This window comes from Corapipo altera, unplaced genomic scaffold (genome assembly GCF_003945725.1).
Source record: "Corapipo altera isolate COAL_440 unplaced genomic scaffold, ASM394572v1 24, whole genome shotgun sequence".
NCBI classification, from domain to species: domain Eukaryota; kingdom Metazoa; phylum Chordata; class Aves; order Passeriformes; family Pipridae; genus Corapipo; species Corapipo altera.
This window is the reverse complement of record NW_020884903.1, coordinates 7465814-7482440: the sequence shown is the minus strand read 5'-3', so window position 1 is coordinate 7482440 and position 16627 is coordinate 7465814. Positions and strand designations below refer to the sequence as shown.

The following is a 16627-nucleotide window of genomic DNA, read 5'->3' as shown; positions in this document are numbered from 1 at the left end:
GAAAGAAAGAAAGAAAGAAAGAAAGAAAGAAAGAAAGAAAGAAAGAAAGAAAGAAAGAAAGAAAGAAAGAAAGAAAGAAAGAAAGAAAGAAAGAAAGAAAGAAAGAAAGAAAGAAAGAAAGAAAGAAAGAAAGAAAGAAAGAAAGAAAGAAAGAAAGAAAGAAAGAAAGAAAAAGAAAAAGAAAATATTTGCTTCTCACTATCCTACTCTGTTACTAGGTAGCCCAAGTCAAGTCTGTTTTGCTTGTTTTGTTACTTCATGAACATTGTCCCTGTCCTTATCTTGATTTATGAACTTTTGTACGTCCCTGTCCTTCTGAGTAGGAGAAGTGAGAAAGAAGCTTAGTGGAGACCTCTCAGCCAGTCAAGGTCAACTCACTACAACATAACTACATGTTCTCCATGTTCTAGATATGAATGTTGGAACCAGAGATAGCACAGATTTCTTTTACCTAACAATAAAGTCTGAATATTGTCATTGAACCTGCCTTGCCTCCCTGCAGGTGTATCATGCTTCTTGGTAAGAGCAGGTGACTGTGTTTCTATATTGACTCTACTGCAAACCAGATGAGAAGCATGGGTAATTTGCAGAGATGTGATGCTTTCCTAACATAAAGCTGGACTATTTGCAGACTAGAAGTGGCTTGCAGCCAAGACTGGTTGTATCTAGGCATGAAGACATAACCAAAAAAATAATTCTTTATTGACTGTGCCCGTCAAACAATGAAACCCTTTGCAGATGATGTGCCTTAACATGGTGCTAACTTTTCTGCACAGTTTTAAGGGATAAATCTCAAGGCAGTGATGATTTGCTCCAAAATTTGCTATTCCTAGAGCTGACTGGGACTTTTCTGACTAAATGTAGATGTATCAAGACCTAAATGCACTGTCAGAAATCAACCCATCTCACTGCCTGCCTGCCTGGCAGGCTGCTGAAGAATCCATGACTTCAGCATCAAGTGCAGTTGTATCATGCTGATGGGGGTCAGAAGCCTAAAAGATGGGAAGAATAACTACACTACAATAATCAGTCTCTGGAGTCTTGCCTCAATTTTGAAGGAAAAACATCTTGTTTGAATTTCCTTCCTACAAGAACATTTTAAAAATCTATTTTTAAATTGTAATCTTTAGAACACAGGGAGTAACAGATTTGAAAACATACAAATAGCCACTATTACCTTTTGTAGTGCTGGGTGCTAGAAAGTATCATCCTAGGAAAGAAATTGAATCCGTTTCTCCTGGGTTTACAAAAAACTACTTAAAACACCAAGTCTCATTCACCTCTCTTTCAAAGTACCTACCACAGCAGAGGCCCTTATAACAAAATACTCAGTTAAAGACTACCACATGCATAATGCTTGGGGCAGACTGACCAAGAAGGAAAAGACAGGCTTTTGTTCTAGTTTTAACAACATACTGCTATGCCATTTTCTTTTCAATCTTAGTACTTCTGATATACTTTAGTTTCTTTTAATTATGTTCAAAAAAACCTAAACAGAATAGACACAACCTACTAGGAAATGGTACCAGGTTTAGGTTAGATATTATGAAAAATGTCTTCACTGGTGAAGAAATTTTCACCACTGAAACTGTGGTCAGGCACTGGAATAGGCTGCCCAAGGAAGTGCTGGAATCACCCTGCCTGGAAGTGTTCAAAAGAAATGTGGATGTGGCATTTAAGAATATGGTAAGTGGTGAATACAGTGGTTCTGGGTTAATCACTGGACTCGATGATCTTAGAGGTCTTTTCCAGCCTTAATAATTCTATGATTCTAGGACTGATCTACATATATACAATAATATACATACACACCTACAAATAGGTATAGCTTATACTTCCTTAGGACAGAGAGGTTTCCCAAGACTTACCAAACATTGTTCTGTACTTTTTGATAATTAAATTTGATTGGTTATAATGGCCTAAAAGCCAACCAAAACATCATTTCAAATGTGGTGGTTATTAAGGGTTCGCTTCTATGACCTTCATCATAAAATCAAGGTAAGATGCCAAAGAACCTAAACACCATGTGGAAAAACCAACCTTAAGTGCAATGACAATGGCAGAAAGTCTTTTAGAAAATCCCAAAACCTCTTACCTTGTGGAGAGAAAAAAAAGAAATTACTTTGCTTAGTATACAATGAAAAATACTTATCCTGATCTGTTCTACAAACACCAGAGTGTTTAGGAACATGGATGTTTAAAAAGTAATTTTAAAATGGAAATATTAAATTTGCTTGTAAATGTTACTCTTTTCAGGCACAATGTGTTGTTTTGTAGCATGACTCCTACATGTAAGAATGCATTAAAAAAAAAGCCTGGAAAGGGTTTGGTTTCTGCACCATACAAAATATGCAGCAATTTGAATCAGCAGGGTTTTTTTCAAGAGGAAGAAGGCATGGATGTACTCTTGCTTCAGAAAATAGTTCATCTATTCTCAAGTAGTATGGAAAGACAACTTTCTTATGTGCAATATCTGTGATGAATGTCAAGGTATGGCTAAGGAATAGAAGAATCTAGCAAGATCTGAAATAAGTGGATGAAGAGGAAGCAAGAGAAACATTTCTCTGTTTTGCATTTACTTTTTAAAATATTTCATGCTTCTCATCAGTAATAGAGCAATTGCAAATCTATATTACAATCTCACACATGGATATTTTAGAGAAAGTAGATTCTATATTCATACATATATCTATAGTAAATATTTAATATGGAGAAAAGTCCTCCATCTGAGATTTCTTTCCAGACTTTGACATATTCATCTTTCATCCAGTTAATGAAGTTGCATTTCCTGTCCCTCTTCTGCAAACTGCTCATAACAACTAAAAATATGAGAAAATTTTATGTATAAAACTCATAAAGATTCTCTGACGTTTTTCAGTAATACCTTTATTACTGCATGTGAATGCCTTTTGGAAGTGTAGAGCAGGCCAATATTTTTAAAAAGAAGGTGTAGAGAGCATGAAAGCAGATAAAATAGGTAGCGCCTTATTGCCTTGCGTTCCAATAAAACATGTTTACTCCTTTTTATTTATTTATTTATTAAAATAAGGAGTAGATTTGGACTTTCACACTTATAATATGATTAAAAATTATTTTAACTTAATTTAATCAATTTATGGCATGAGCTATATAAAGGATAACACAGTATCTCTCTATTTTTATTTCACAGGACCAGAAGATATTTATGGCACAGTACTTTTATCACAACCACTGAGAAGGTCAAAATGAGATCAGAAAGAAATCTTGTTGTATAGAGATGCACAACGTATTATTTTATATAGTTCGGTTTAAGGTAAACAGCCAGAGGATAAGAAAAACTTTTTTTTTATTTTTTGTAGCCAAACGTTAGACCATGTTATTAGCCTGCTTGTGCCATCACACTAATACATACTTTGTTCTAGCATAAAACATAGAACTTGCAGATTACTACAAGGTTCATCATATTTTTAACAGCTTACAAAGAAAACACCCACAACACCAAAACTCAAACAAACAAATGAGCAATTAAGAACCTTTCTGTTGAAATCAAACAAACAATTCCATAACTCCATACACCTGAAATCCTAGATTTCACCTTTACTAAACTACCTCCACTCTGTGCTTACTGGGAAAGGTAACTGTATGCTGAACTTCTGGGCAGAGGCTTTGAGATTCATATTCTCCTAGTCTCTCTAAATTCAATATTCAAGATAGTGCTAAACTCGCACCGTCTATCAGATGAAGCTGAAATCTCCTTGCTCTCTTCTCTTTTTCTTCTGAAGTTGCTCAGTTTCTGCAGGCAGGAAGATTTTTTTCAACTTCTTTACTCTTGAGGAGTTCTACATACACTCCAAAATGGATGATTCACTATTATCTTAGCTATCTTATTTGACTTTTGTTCCTATGGGAGCAGTTTATATTTTGTACAAATTTCAATTTCTTCAAGGAAAGCACCTACAGTGTCTACACTTCAATACAGTTTTCCAGAAAGAAAGAATAATACTGAACTTCTCTACCTAGAATCACAGTATAGCTTGTGTTGGAAGGGACCTTAAAGATCATCTAGGCTGACAGGTCAGTAGTTCTCAGGGTCTTCCTTTCTACCTTTTCTAAAGATGAGTACAATGTTTCCTTTTTTTTTTTTTTACAGTCACCTGGGACTTCACCTGGCTGACACGACTTTTCAAATATCATGGAGAGTACCTATCTAGATCCACTATGTTAAAGAGTCTCCAGACAAGTTTACAGCATGTAAACAGCAAAGGCAACTGAATCCCTATAACCCCTGCAATATACACAACTACATAAGAAAAATTTAGGGAAGGAAAACAAATATCAGCTTTCAACTTTTTGACTTTCCATGGCTTAAATTTAGAGTTTCCCATATTGCAGTCTCTGAGCAAGTTTACCTTTCCCAATTTCTGCATTTAGAAATGTTACAGATTGCCTACTTATTTTGTCACAGCACCTGTGTATGCTTGTCTGGAATTTAACTTTATTTCCTTGTTGTCCCACATTTGCCCTACAAATTGAGAATGCAGCAGCATTCCCAGCTCAGGAAACTGCCTGGAAGAAGTGCTAAAAGGATGGTGACCATTTTGTGTATCTACTGTTTTCAAATTTAGCATATGGCTATTCTAGTAAAAAAAAAAAAAAAAAGAGTTTGTCTTCCCAAAATATTTTTTAAAATCCTAATTAATTTTAGAACTAAGTCTGCAGTCAATTAATAACCTAGAATTGGCTGGAAAGGATGGAAAGCAATAGCACAGAACCTATTACATCAATGGGTATGAAGATGGAGTATAATTTTCTGTATTCATTCCATTTGCCAGTAATACTTATTACTAATATGTGTCAGAAAATTTTAACAATGTATTTCAAACAGGTAACTAAGAAAAATGAGGAGCAACAGGCAACCAGCTATGAGAAGTGAGAGGAAAAATCCAATACTTCTAATTCATAAATGTTAGAACAGAGATGCATACTTATAGGCAAAATGAAAAAAATTAGAAACTAAAACTCATTATTAATGAAAAGGGAACTACTTCTCCAGAACAAAAGAATATACATTCTAAATATTAATCTTAGACTTTAACGTTTATTACCATGACTCAGACTGAACTTTGCCCTGAAAGTGGATAGTGTTTCAAATATTATGATAAAAAAGGGAGAATGTAAGAATCCAGAGCAACATATTTAACTTCATTCAATGCCTTTCTTTTCAGTCTTTTTTGGATCTCAAACATTGTGGCATGTGTGGAAGTGAGAACATGTATCTGATCTCCAGTGAGCCATATGTTTTACAGAGAGGGTAGGTTCCTTCATTAAATATATATATATATATATATATATATATATATATAAACAAAATCTGAAAGCAGAAAAGCCATGATCATAAACTTTATTAGAACAATCCCTGACACCTTAGCAAAGAAATATACCATGTTTTGGAATAGTTTCAACTATTTTGCTTCATCCAAAAGGTGAACTTTGTATTCTTCTTTCCAGTACCCAAACATTTTTTGGGAAACTGTTCTTCACTTCCACCACCTCTATGGTTCTTGAGCTTCAAACTCACAAAACTAACAGCAAAAACGGGAACTTTAATTTTTTTTTAAAAGCTCATGTAGCCATTTGTATTGTTAGTAATAACTACAGGTATGATCATTGATGCTTCATCTCAAAGACTTAATGCTTCACAGTAATCTTAATCCAAAACCTCCAGGCTTCTTAACTGTCAAAGGACAGAGTAATATGAATTACATCTAATATTCCACTGACATCTGTCAAATTCTTTCAGCACATATCGTTTTTGCTTGTGAAAACTATCAAGGAGAAAAAGCCCAGCCCATAACCAGTAGTAATTTGCCCAGTAGCTTTTTCAGTACAAAAATGAACTGAATTTGTGCCTTTTCAAATGATAGCAGCAATGTAATTTTACTTTTTTAAAGAAAACACAGCAACACCAACAAATGGTGAAAAGAGATCTAAAAAGAAAAAAATATGTACAAAACTAAAAAAACCCTCACATTGCTGAACACATTGTCACTTTAACACAAACAATCTTTCAACTTCAACGAAGTAAAACTTTTTTTGCAGAGTTATAACAAGACTTATCTCAGTTTGACTGTACTCAGAAAAAGCTGAAAGTATAAGAATACAGAAGAAAAAGACTGTTTATGTTATTGATGTATAAAAGAGTTTTATCAAGGCAACCATCACAGCAGAAAGACATTCAAGAAATAAAAATGGTGGATTGAGCCAAAACAACCACAAGAATGGATAAATCCCTAAATCAGAATTTTCAAATAGAGTAGCTGATAAACACTTTGCAATAATCCAATTTTATTTTCCCCAGGACTTGAATAGGGAAAATTTTAAGGGAATGCCAAAGAATAGCCTTTTAAGAATAATGAAGATGTTTGTTGGCTGTAATGACTCTAGAACTGTAGTTCATGCATGCCTGGAAAGAAAGAAAGCCCTTCAATTTATCTACTTCTATACAGAGTGGGGCATTGTACTGAAGAGAAGACAGAAAAATATCAGTATCTTGGGGAATATCTGCATTTGTTTAACAGTTGCAGTTTTAAGATTTCTCTGTGATTTTCCCCTCATGTTACAACTCATTCTATACTCAAATCACTGAAATCACCTTTCAGTCCTAATCTGTTTTCTCTCTTATCTCTGTCTTCATACTATTTTCAACCTCCCTGTTTTTTTTATCAATAGGTTTACAAGTTCATCAATTTTCCTCACATTCTGTCATTTAGAAATCAAAATAGATTTTACACAAACCTATGCTGGTGGGTCCACTAATCATAAAATAATCGGGGATTTGTATCACTTAATATTTTGCTGACAAAGGGAAAATCAAGCTCCCTTGACTAGTGCAACCCAGAAGCATCACTCCTTGAAAGCTAGCTATTATTCAGGCACAATCCTCATCATGCTACTGAATTCCATAATAGCATCATAAACTTCTACCTTTAATCAGTACTCATGTCCACCAATTTAATTTTACTGCTGGTCCTGCAAAGCCACCATTGCTCACTGCATCATATCTACAAGTTTTTTGAGAGTTTAAAGGCCATTTCAGAACACCTGTCTCAGTCTAGACACTTGTCTTACAGCCACACTACAGATATCAGGCTTACAGGAAGAATTGCTTCTTAACAGATACATGCATCTGAGTATGGCTATAAACTATACAAAATATGACAGTACACTTACCTTAAAAAGCCCCCAACAACAATAACAAAAAAAACCCACAAAAAACACAACCAACCAAACAAAACCCATCCCAACAATTTTTTAACAAAGTTATCCGGGAAAGACAGTACCTCAAACCCAGTAGCTGGAACCCAGAGCTAAAAGAACTTCTCTATTTGCTTGATAATACACTTCAGAGTGCAGAAAATAAACCATATGGGAAAAGAGATGGATTTGTTTGAGGCTGTGTGGAAGCCTACTCTTTTAACTCCTAGAAATTTTACTCTAAATTTTCAGTCTATGTTATTTCTGCTATTTGAATGGCCACAGCAACACAGAATGATACTGGGTATATATTCTGTATTTTTTCTTGTGATAAGGTCACTTTATATATTAAAACCTTTCCACTTTTTAACTCCTTTATGTATTTAAAAGACAACAGTAACATCTTTAAACTGTTATTTTGCTGGAGTAAGTATGCTAAATTCCTCAAAACTATTTCAATTTTCTTCACAGTAATCTGCCTCTCCCCTTAATCTACTTATATGTTTGGCAACATTTAATTCTGTCTCAAGATACAATGTGTTAGCAACCTGAAAGTTTTGCACTTCCCTATTTTTGAAGCAACTCATAATTTCATGATTCTTGATAAAAATAAATTTGTAAAAATTCCCTTAATGTCAATAACTTTCACATGATTTTCAGGGAGGCTGAAATTGAGACCATTGAGACCTGTACCATGTTCCTTGCTCAGGTAGCAGTAGTTTCTCAAGGTCTGAAGAAGAATTCCCACTCTTTAGAGTCTGCCTGAAGTTCACTGAGTTATAGACTATTTTTCATGTTAGTTAATCAGCCATGACTTCTCATTAGTTTATTTCCACTGAAACAATCCTCATGGTAACAGAGAATTTAAAAATGTTTCTTGCTAATCACCAAAGTCACAAGGTTCTGCTGCTAGAGCAGATGCCAGAAATAGATCAAGTGACAGCAAGAAGCTTCCTATTCTTCCTGAAGGGGGATAATTCTTCTCTAAAGACTTGTTGACCCATGCTTTTGTTCAGGGAACTGTAATATTGGTGACTGGTTTGTTCTTCAAAATATTTCAAGAGGGCTTCAGAATTGAACAGATTTCTACAGCTGTTGTAGATGTCAGAAGCACTGGTGGTAGGGATGGGAACAGCTAGATGATAACAAAAGCATATGGAGGATTTTTATTTGTTTTTCTGTAGAATGTTTTCTTTAGCAAATGAAGATTACCAACAATTAGATGCACCTCAGATGACTAATTTGCTGAAATCCTAATGGAAATATAGAGACTACAGCCCACCCAGGGCTCAGACTTGCCAGTAGCTGCCTTGAAGACAATAAGCAAGCTGAGGGACTAAAAGCTGCAGGAGCTCAGGAAAAAAACACAGGCTCCGAGCCAGCACACCCAGTGGGCTGGTATCGCAGCTCTCAGGCTTTCTGGGGAGAACCAAAGTGTTCTGCAACTTTAGAGACCTATTTTAAAACAGAATAGTATTTTATTGTGCTTAATTCCACAATTAAGAAAGCTATGTGCCAGAAAAATGTGCTGCTTCTCAGATTTTAAGACTGCACAGAGAGAAAGATATCAGCTCATACTATCAAAACCAAAATGATACTGTTATTTTAAATCATCTCCTGGTACAATGCTGACAAAAGCCCTACGTCACATTGTTCAGTTCCCATATAAAATCAACTCAGATTTGAGTAATACTTTCTCCTCATCTCCAAGGAATTATTGACTCTATGCTCAGCAAACATTTTGCAAGGGTTCAGTGCCACTGTCGTTCCATCTGTCTCTGGAAGTCAAGATAATAGGAAACAATGGTATCTGCTTCTGTATATTCAAAGACTTCATGGTGGAAAAATGTTCACATTATGAAACTTCAGGGTCATAAAATATTCAAGGTAAACCAGTTATGATTCTAGAAGATTTTTGACTTGAGTCAAAACCACTTGAATGTTCCCTTGCCATTGAAACCATGTGAAAGAAGAGGTATTAATAGAGTGAAGCCTTTACTGTGTTAACGAAAGAAGCGGCCTGATTTGTCAAAACAAACCCCATTGTGTGTACACCACTATAAATCATGAGGCTGTTAAAAGTCTACTCATTTTCCCATATGAATGACTGCCACTAAACATGCGAAGAAAAAAACCATTGTTTTAAATAATAAGCAGTTCTCTAAATATTCGTTAAACTTTGATAAGCTTCATAAAAGACAGTGAAGTACTTGACACATTTCAGCATCAGTGAAAATGGTAACAGTTCCTTTTAAGAAGACAGAATTCACTGTGGAAGTGACTTGGCAAAGAAATTTGTTTTAGACCATATTCTCCTAGTTCAGAACACACAAAAGATTTGGACCTCAAGAGAGTCATACATTAATGAAACAAAACACTGTATCTCTCTCATCTGATAGTTATGATGCGGTTTATACTGTTTAGATAAACTGAAGGCATGGAGAAAGGCAAACTGATTGAAACTCCACCATACCCACAGCTAAGATTTGTAGTCTTTCAGAAACGGCAAAGTATCTGACACTTTTATAGCTTCATCTTCTCTGTATTGTCACATCAGGGAGCTGTAGGGAGCAGTAAGATCCTCTGAAGTTGTTTCTTCTCAGGATGAAAAGGCCCAGCTCTCAGTCTCTTTTCATACATCAGGTACTCCTGACTCTGACTCTTGGTGGCCCTAACTGGATTCACTCCTGTATGTCAATATTCTTGTGCTAAGGGCACAAAACTTGGACATAGTAGTCCAGTTGTGGTCTTACAGGTGCTGAACAGAAGGGAAAGATCACTTCCCTGTACCTGCTGTCAAGACCTTCTCTAATGCTGTTCAGGCTATGCTGTCTACCAGGACCCCAGAGCTTTTCTGCAGAGCTGCTTTCCAGACAGTAGACCCCAAAAGTGCCTTATGGCTGGAATTACCACAACCCAGGGGCAAGAGCTTTCATTTGTTCTTGCTGAAATTCATAACATTTCTGTCAGCCCACTTCTCCAGCCTGTCCAGGTCCCTCTGACAGCAGCCCTCCCTTCCCAATTTGGGTCACCTCAATCTGGCGTAACTTGCAAATTTGCTGAGAGTAATCTCCATCTCATCATCCAGGTTGTCAATGAAGATATGGAATAGTATTGGTCCCAGCACTGATCCCTGAGGGATCCACCATCTACTGACTGCAAGTTTGGCTTTTTAAGACGAACCTATTTTCTGTCTACTTTATAGTGTCTTTATCCATTCTGTGTTCTACTAATTTTTGGGCTATGGAAGAGGCTAAGGGCTTCTTTGTCCCTCAAGGACAAAGGGTCCTGACAAGCATCTCCCTGAACAAACATCTCCCCTCATCATACTATTGACCATGTGTATCAACAAATTGTCTTCAATCTGTTCCAGAAATCTGGATTGCTTGTGTTCAGCCTTATTGGCCTTCCAGTAGTTACCGTTGTGGTTAAAGTCACTCAAGAATACCAATGTCTGGGACTGAGGCTTTTTCCACCTCTCTTAAGAACGCTTCATCTGCCTTCTCTTGTTGATGAGAAGGTCTAGAGCAGGCACCTACTACTATATCACTGGTCTTGGTCTGAAATTTGATTGCTGCCCAAAAGCTCTCCAGTGGTCTGCCACTTCACCCAAGCCTCTGTCCACTCAAAACACACCTTCGCATAGAGCATACCCTTAAGGTAAGGCATCTCATACTGGCATCCTGTTAGCACCCTAAGGTACATGTGACTTGTATATACAACTGGGTTCAAGGTTAAGGAGTTGCATCACTTTTGTTACAGAAGAAAGGGATAAGTGGCCCAGATACGCTGAACTTCCTTAGGTTTCCCCCTTCTTTGGTGAAAGAAGTCTGAAGTTATGATCCACTGTTACTCTTTTCAAACATATCTGAACCATAGTAATTATAGGGAAGAAACAAGATCTTTTAATTAGAAAACAAGGGGAATGTATATGTAGGCAGATGGAAAAGTTTCCATAGAACTGATTTCAGTGCTGTTGGAATGTATTAAAATGTTTTTATTCAATTATTAATCATATTATAGAATAACTATTAACTCTACACAATAGAAATCAAAATCTTTAATGTGGATACTTATCTAATGATCTGTTAAACTCATTGTAGAGAAACAGAGATTTTATATGTGTATGTTTTTAAACTTTACTAACAAACAGAACTGTCAATCCATCTTTCATGATGGGATATATATATCAACATTAGTAATATTTGATTCAAAATCCACATAATTAATGACCTTACACACTTTTAACTTCCTCTACATTTCTCAAACTTTGTTTCACTATATTTAATTTATTATTTAGACTGTACATGATGCAATGTTTATATGATAGTATTAATATAGAATCACAGAACATGCAGAGTTGGAAGGGACTCACAAGAATCACTGAAGTCTAACTCCTGGCCCTGCACAGGACCATCTCCTAGAGTCACACCATCTGCCTTAGAGGGTTGTCCAAACTCTTCTTGAACTCTGACAGGCTTGGTGCTGTGACCACTTCCCTTGGGAGCCTGTTCCAGTGCCTAACCACCTTCTAGGTGAAGAACCTTTTCCTGATATCCAGTGTAAACCTCCCCTGACACAGCTTCATGCTGTTCCCTCAGGTCCTGTCACTGGTTGCCAGACAGAAGAGATCAGTGCCTGCCCCTTCACTTCCCCTCATGAGGATTTTGAATACAGCAGAGGTCTTCCCTCAGTCTCCTCTTCTCCAGACTGAACGAGCCAAGTGACCTCAGTCACTCCTCATATGCCTTCCCCTCTAGGCCCTTCACCCTATATTTAATTTTACATATGTATATATTTTAAAAATACGTATAGTATTATATATACAAACTTTTTAAATGCCTTTCAAATATGCCACTAAAAAAATAAAAAGTTTACCATTAAAAAATTTCCCATTATTTTTAAAAACCTTTTTTCCCATTAAAATATACCCTAGTACACAGATGTCTGCAATTGTACTTTCAAACAAGAAAATAGTGCACTTTAATACTGCAATGTTCAGCGTCTTGCAAGTAACTACCTGCCATTATGTAGTACCATAAAGCCCAAGTTTTGTTCTCAACTCATTCATTATGCTATGTAGTCGCTCAAACTACAGATTGCTTGACACCCTGCTTTACAATATCCTGAGGTTTTAGCTGGTATTTACCTCTTATTTGCAATGGTATGATAATTATGAGGTTAGTAAGTGCCTATAGCAAAACTTCTTAAAAAAAGAATGTTTCACATCTTGACTTAATAACATCTTGTTTTTCACTCAGTTTTACAAGTTTAATTGAAAATCTCTAGTCTTTAGGCCATCTGCATGCAGTAAAAGATAAATAATGAAAGAAAGAGTTCTGTAACACCCCAACACCTCTCAACATATAATAAAAGAAACCCTACCAAACCCTAAAACACCCAGATCTCAAACTGCAAAGTTTTGTTTACCACAAATTCTTTTAAGCTAAGGATTTCTATCTGGCATTATAAGTTAATTCATCTGAGTCAGACTTTGACATGTAACTTGATTTCTTCAAGCTAGAGATGCAGTACCAATTGCTTACCTGACTCACACGCAAATGTCTTTGATGTCTCATCATGAAAGATAATTGCCACTGCATGCTTCTTTGTCTCCCGAGGCAATCTGGTTATGTTTTTGATATTGTGCAGCTCAGTTACCTTAAAATGAAGAAAAGTATTTTAGACCAGTATATAAATAGTACAAATAAAAATATTAACCTTAACTGCTCCATTTTTACTATCAAAATTTTACTATTTTCCCCCTGTTTTGGTTTCTGCCAGGTCAGGGTTAATTTTTTACAGAAGTTGGGAGAGGGTCCTGGTTAAGGCCCAGATGTTATTCCATACTACATTGCCGGGTCGGGAGTAAGGGACTCGAAGTGATCACTTCCCAGGAGAAGGGTGTTCCTTCCAGTGGAGAGAAAGTCTGGTGGGGAAGAGCTGATCCATATTTGTCGTGGGCTTTCTGTGTAAATTGTTTCTTAACCTTACACATTTTTTTATTAATATTGCTGCTGTTAGTGCTAGTTTTCTTATCTCATCACTGTTTCCAGTCAATTGTTCTTATCTCAACCAGTGATTTGCATCTTTTGTGCCTCCAATTCTCAACTCTGTCCTTCCAGACCAGGAAGGCAGAAGGGAAGGGGGAATGAGTGAACGGCACTGTGGTTTTAAGTTTTGGTGGGAGAACTAAACAGGGGAATACCATTCCTAAACCACAACACCCCCTAAGCTTATTTATATTTAGAAGCTTTTTAATTGATAAAAACACATAAATAGGTAGAATCTAAAGATGCAAAACTTTCTATAAAATATAATGTATTAAAAAGGGAATGCTCTATTTCTCTAATAAAGTCCTACTTGGAATCATTGTTTACAATAACATCAAGTCAGCCTTATGATTTTTGGCAATCTATTTTTCAATTTCTATATTCATACGACTTGGATCAGTTTCAGAAACTACATCAAATAGAAAACCTAATGTAGGAAGGACAGTGTTTTATTAGTTAAGTGCGGTAACTCAATTAATATGTCAAATAGTATCACTACATTTGTAAGAATAGATTCTCATCTGTCTTTAAAGTGTAACAGTCACCCCCAAAAGAACTCAAAGTTTTATTTTATTTTCTAAATATCTGAAAAGCTTATCTACAAAAAAATACCCTTCCAGCAAATTTACGGCATAAAAAATTCAGTCTATTTCCATTTTCTTTTGATGCAAGTAGATAACTACTATTAATACAAATGGAAGAAAAATACGTTATTAAAACCAGAGCTGGTTGGACAGCTGATATTAATCTGCTTAACACCTCATATTATAAAATCTTTTTCTCAGTTTCTTGGAACTCTGGGCAAAATTTATCTGTTTATAGTTGGTTTATTCAGGCAGGACATTTGCCTCAGGCAGAATTAATTTCTAAAAAAATGTCATCCATATGAGTTTGGCCATCTATGACTACGGAAAAAATGGACTGAAAGTAGGTGTGAGTTTTTTTGTTTTTCTTTGAAATTCTTATGCTCCCAGTATACAGGTCTAGCATTCCTTTTCATAGGCTGGAAGAAATGTTTTTAAGGCAACAGAAATTTTATATGGTGCAGAAAAGAAATGGAACATGTTTGGGCAAGGATATTTCAAATAATATTTATAGCAGATGAGCAGTGAGAGGCATCAGGAAGCCAGCAAAAGAAACTGAGACAAGCATGAAATGTAAAGTTTATGTGTTGACGATTAACTTGAGATTAGAACTGAAGATTGCTCTAGGGTCTATCTTGACAGCCTTCAGCAAAACTAACTTCAGTTTGTCAATATCTTTGTTGTAACAGGTGGGCCAAAACCAGATGAAGTTCTGTAAATATTGTCTAATGTGTGCTGAACTGAGGGGGATAATCATTGCCTGTATTGACTGGCCATGGTGCTGTTCATACTGCCCATGGAGTTTTACTAGAGCTGAGGCAACAAGATCCAGGACCCTACCCACAGGCCTGTTCCCAGCCTGCCCATCCCAAGCCTGTGTCATTGCAGGGGATCCATTTTGATTTTCCTTTGTCTCTGGAATCATACTGCCTCCCTAGACAGCACAAAACTTCTTATAACTCCAATGTGACAGGCAAAGTTATATGAATTGCCTCTTCCAAACTCCCTTTTACTCTCTTTCTTAAAGTCAAGGTTTTTGGAGCCATTCGTAGTTTCACACAGAAGTCATATTCCTCTTGTGTATAACTTTCCACAAAAATGGACCTGTTTGAAATGGACCATGAGATACTGTGAGACATCTATTGTCTTGTCAGATGCTTTAAAGGTTTAACATGGGTGGACAAAATATTTCTGCCAGATGAAAAAAAAATTTAAAAATTATATCTTTCTCATTGAAATGCTTTGTTTTACAAGAACCAAAAGAAATGATAATTGTTGTTATAATATTCTGAGGATATAGGGAATTTATACACATTTTAGAAAAAATAACTAATTTACTGGGCAAGCTAACAGACAGGAAAAAAAGAGAAAAAAAGTAACTAAGCTTTAGCACTCAGCCCCATCATATCTGAGAAAGCAGCACATTTCACAGATTCACAGAATGGCTGAGGTTGAAAGGAATCTCTGCAGGTCATTTGGTCCAGCCACTCTGCTCATGCAGGGCCACCTAATTGCCTAGGACCAGATGATTTTTGAGTATCTCCAAGGTGAGTCAGACTCAGTAACCTTCCCAGGTAATCTGTATCAGTGTTTGTTCAGTGTTTCCTGATATTCAGAGGGAACCTCCTGCATTTCAGTTTATGCTCACCGCCTCTGGTCCTGTCACTGGGCATCAATGAAAAGATCCTGGCTCTGTCTTCTCTAAACCCTTCAAGTGTAGAGAATATTCTCATTAATAAATATATAATGAATGATCCTTCTCATATTCAGGCTAAACAGTTTCAGCTATCTCAGCCTTTCCTAATAGATGAGAACCTTCAGCCCAGTTCCCTCATCCTTTTTTTGACCCTTCATTGTACTCTCTCCAGTATGTTCATGCTTCTTTGATACTAGGAGCCCACAACTGGACCCAGCACTCCAGGTGTGGCCACACCAGTGTAGAGTAGTGGGTCAGGATCACATCCCTCAACCTTCTGGCAACACTCCTCCTAAAGCAGCCCAGGATACTGTTATCTTCCTTTGCAGAAAGAGCATGTTGCTGGCTTGTGAACACCAAACCATATACAAGCTGAAGGAGCAGTTTTATTTTTATCTGTTGGGCAAGTCAGTAGGTTGACAGAAAGAAATCCCAGAAGTTCACATTTCAGGAACACAAGTTGACTCTAACAACAAGAGGAGCCATATTATCAAATAAGTCCCTTAGTATTTCTATTGGTTATGTAATTTTTAATATCAAATAGAGATGAATATTTGCTTCCATATTAATCTTTTAAAAAATACTGTATGCTTCCCTCCATAATCAGAGCAGAAAGATAGAGGCAAGACTGTGAAAGTCTATCCTCCCATTTCTAGAGAGAATTAAGTTAATCAAATTCTGAATTCTGGGTTTAATGCCAGTGGAGCATGAGTCATTTTTCTACTTGCTGAACACTTAAAATTAAAAAATTAACACCTGAGAGTTTAGATTATTTTGTATGAAGGAAAAAATTAACTTTGCCTTGGCAACCAGACTGCTTTATCTCAGGGATTTTTAAAGCTCTGTCTTAAATTTTATCTATCATTTTTTAAAAACACATAATTCAATAAACTCTTTTAAATGGAGAAAAGTATCAAAGCTACCAAAAAGACAAAAAAACCCCAGTAAAAAGTCAGAACTGTTTTGAAACAATTTAAAATATCTCTTTCCAGACTTTAAGAGGTTTTAAAAGACTAATAAAATTGAAAAATTATATAAAAAAGTCCTCCTTTTTTATGAAT

The 16627-nt window shown here is 36.1% G+C and overlaps 1 protein-coding gene across 1 annotated transcript in view; it reads right to left on the bottom strand.

Annotated features, from left to right (window-relative positions):
* The window catches only part of DOK6 (docking protein 6), a 245518-nt gene that overhangs the window by 113523 nt on the left and 115368 nt on the right, over positions 1-16627 (bottom strand). Inside the window, exon 3 of the mRNA XM_027651017.1 lies at positions 12780-12894. Within this exon, the coding sequence (XP_027506818.1) occupies positions 12780-12894 (115 nt within the window). The remainder of the gene's footprint in view (positions 1-12779; positions 12895-16627) is intronic.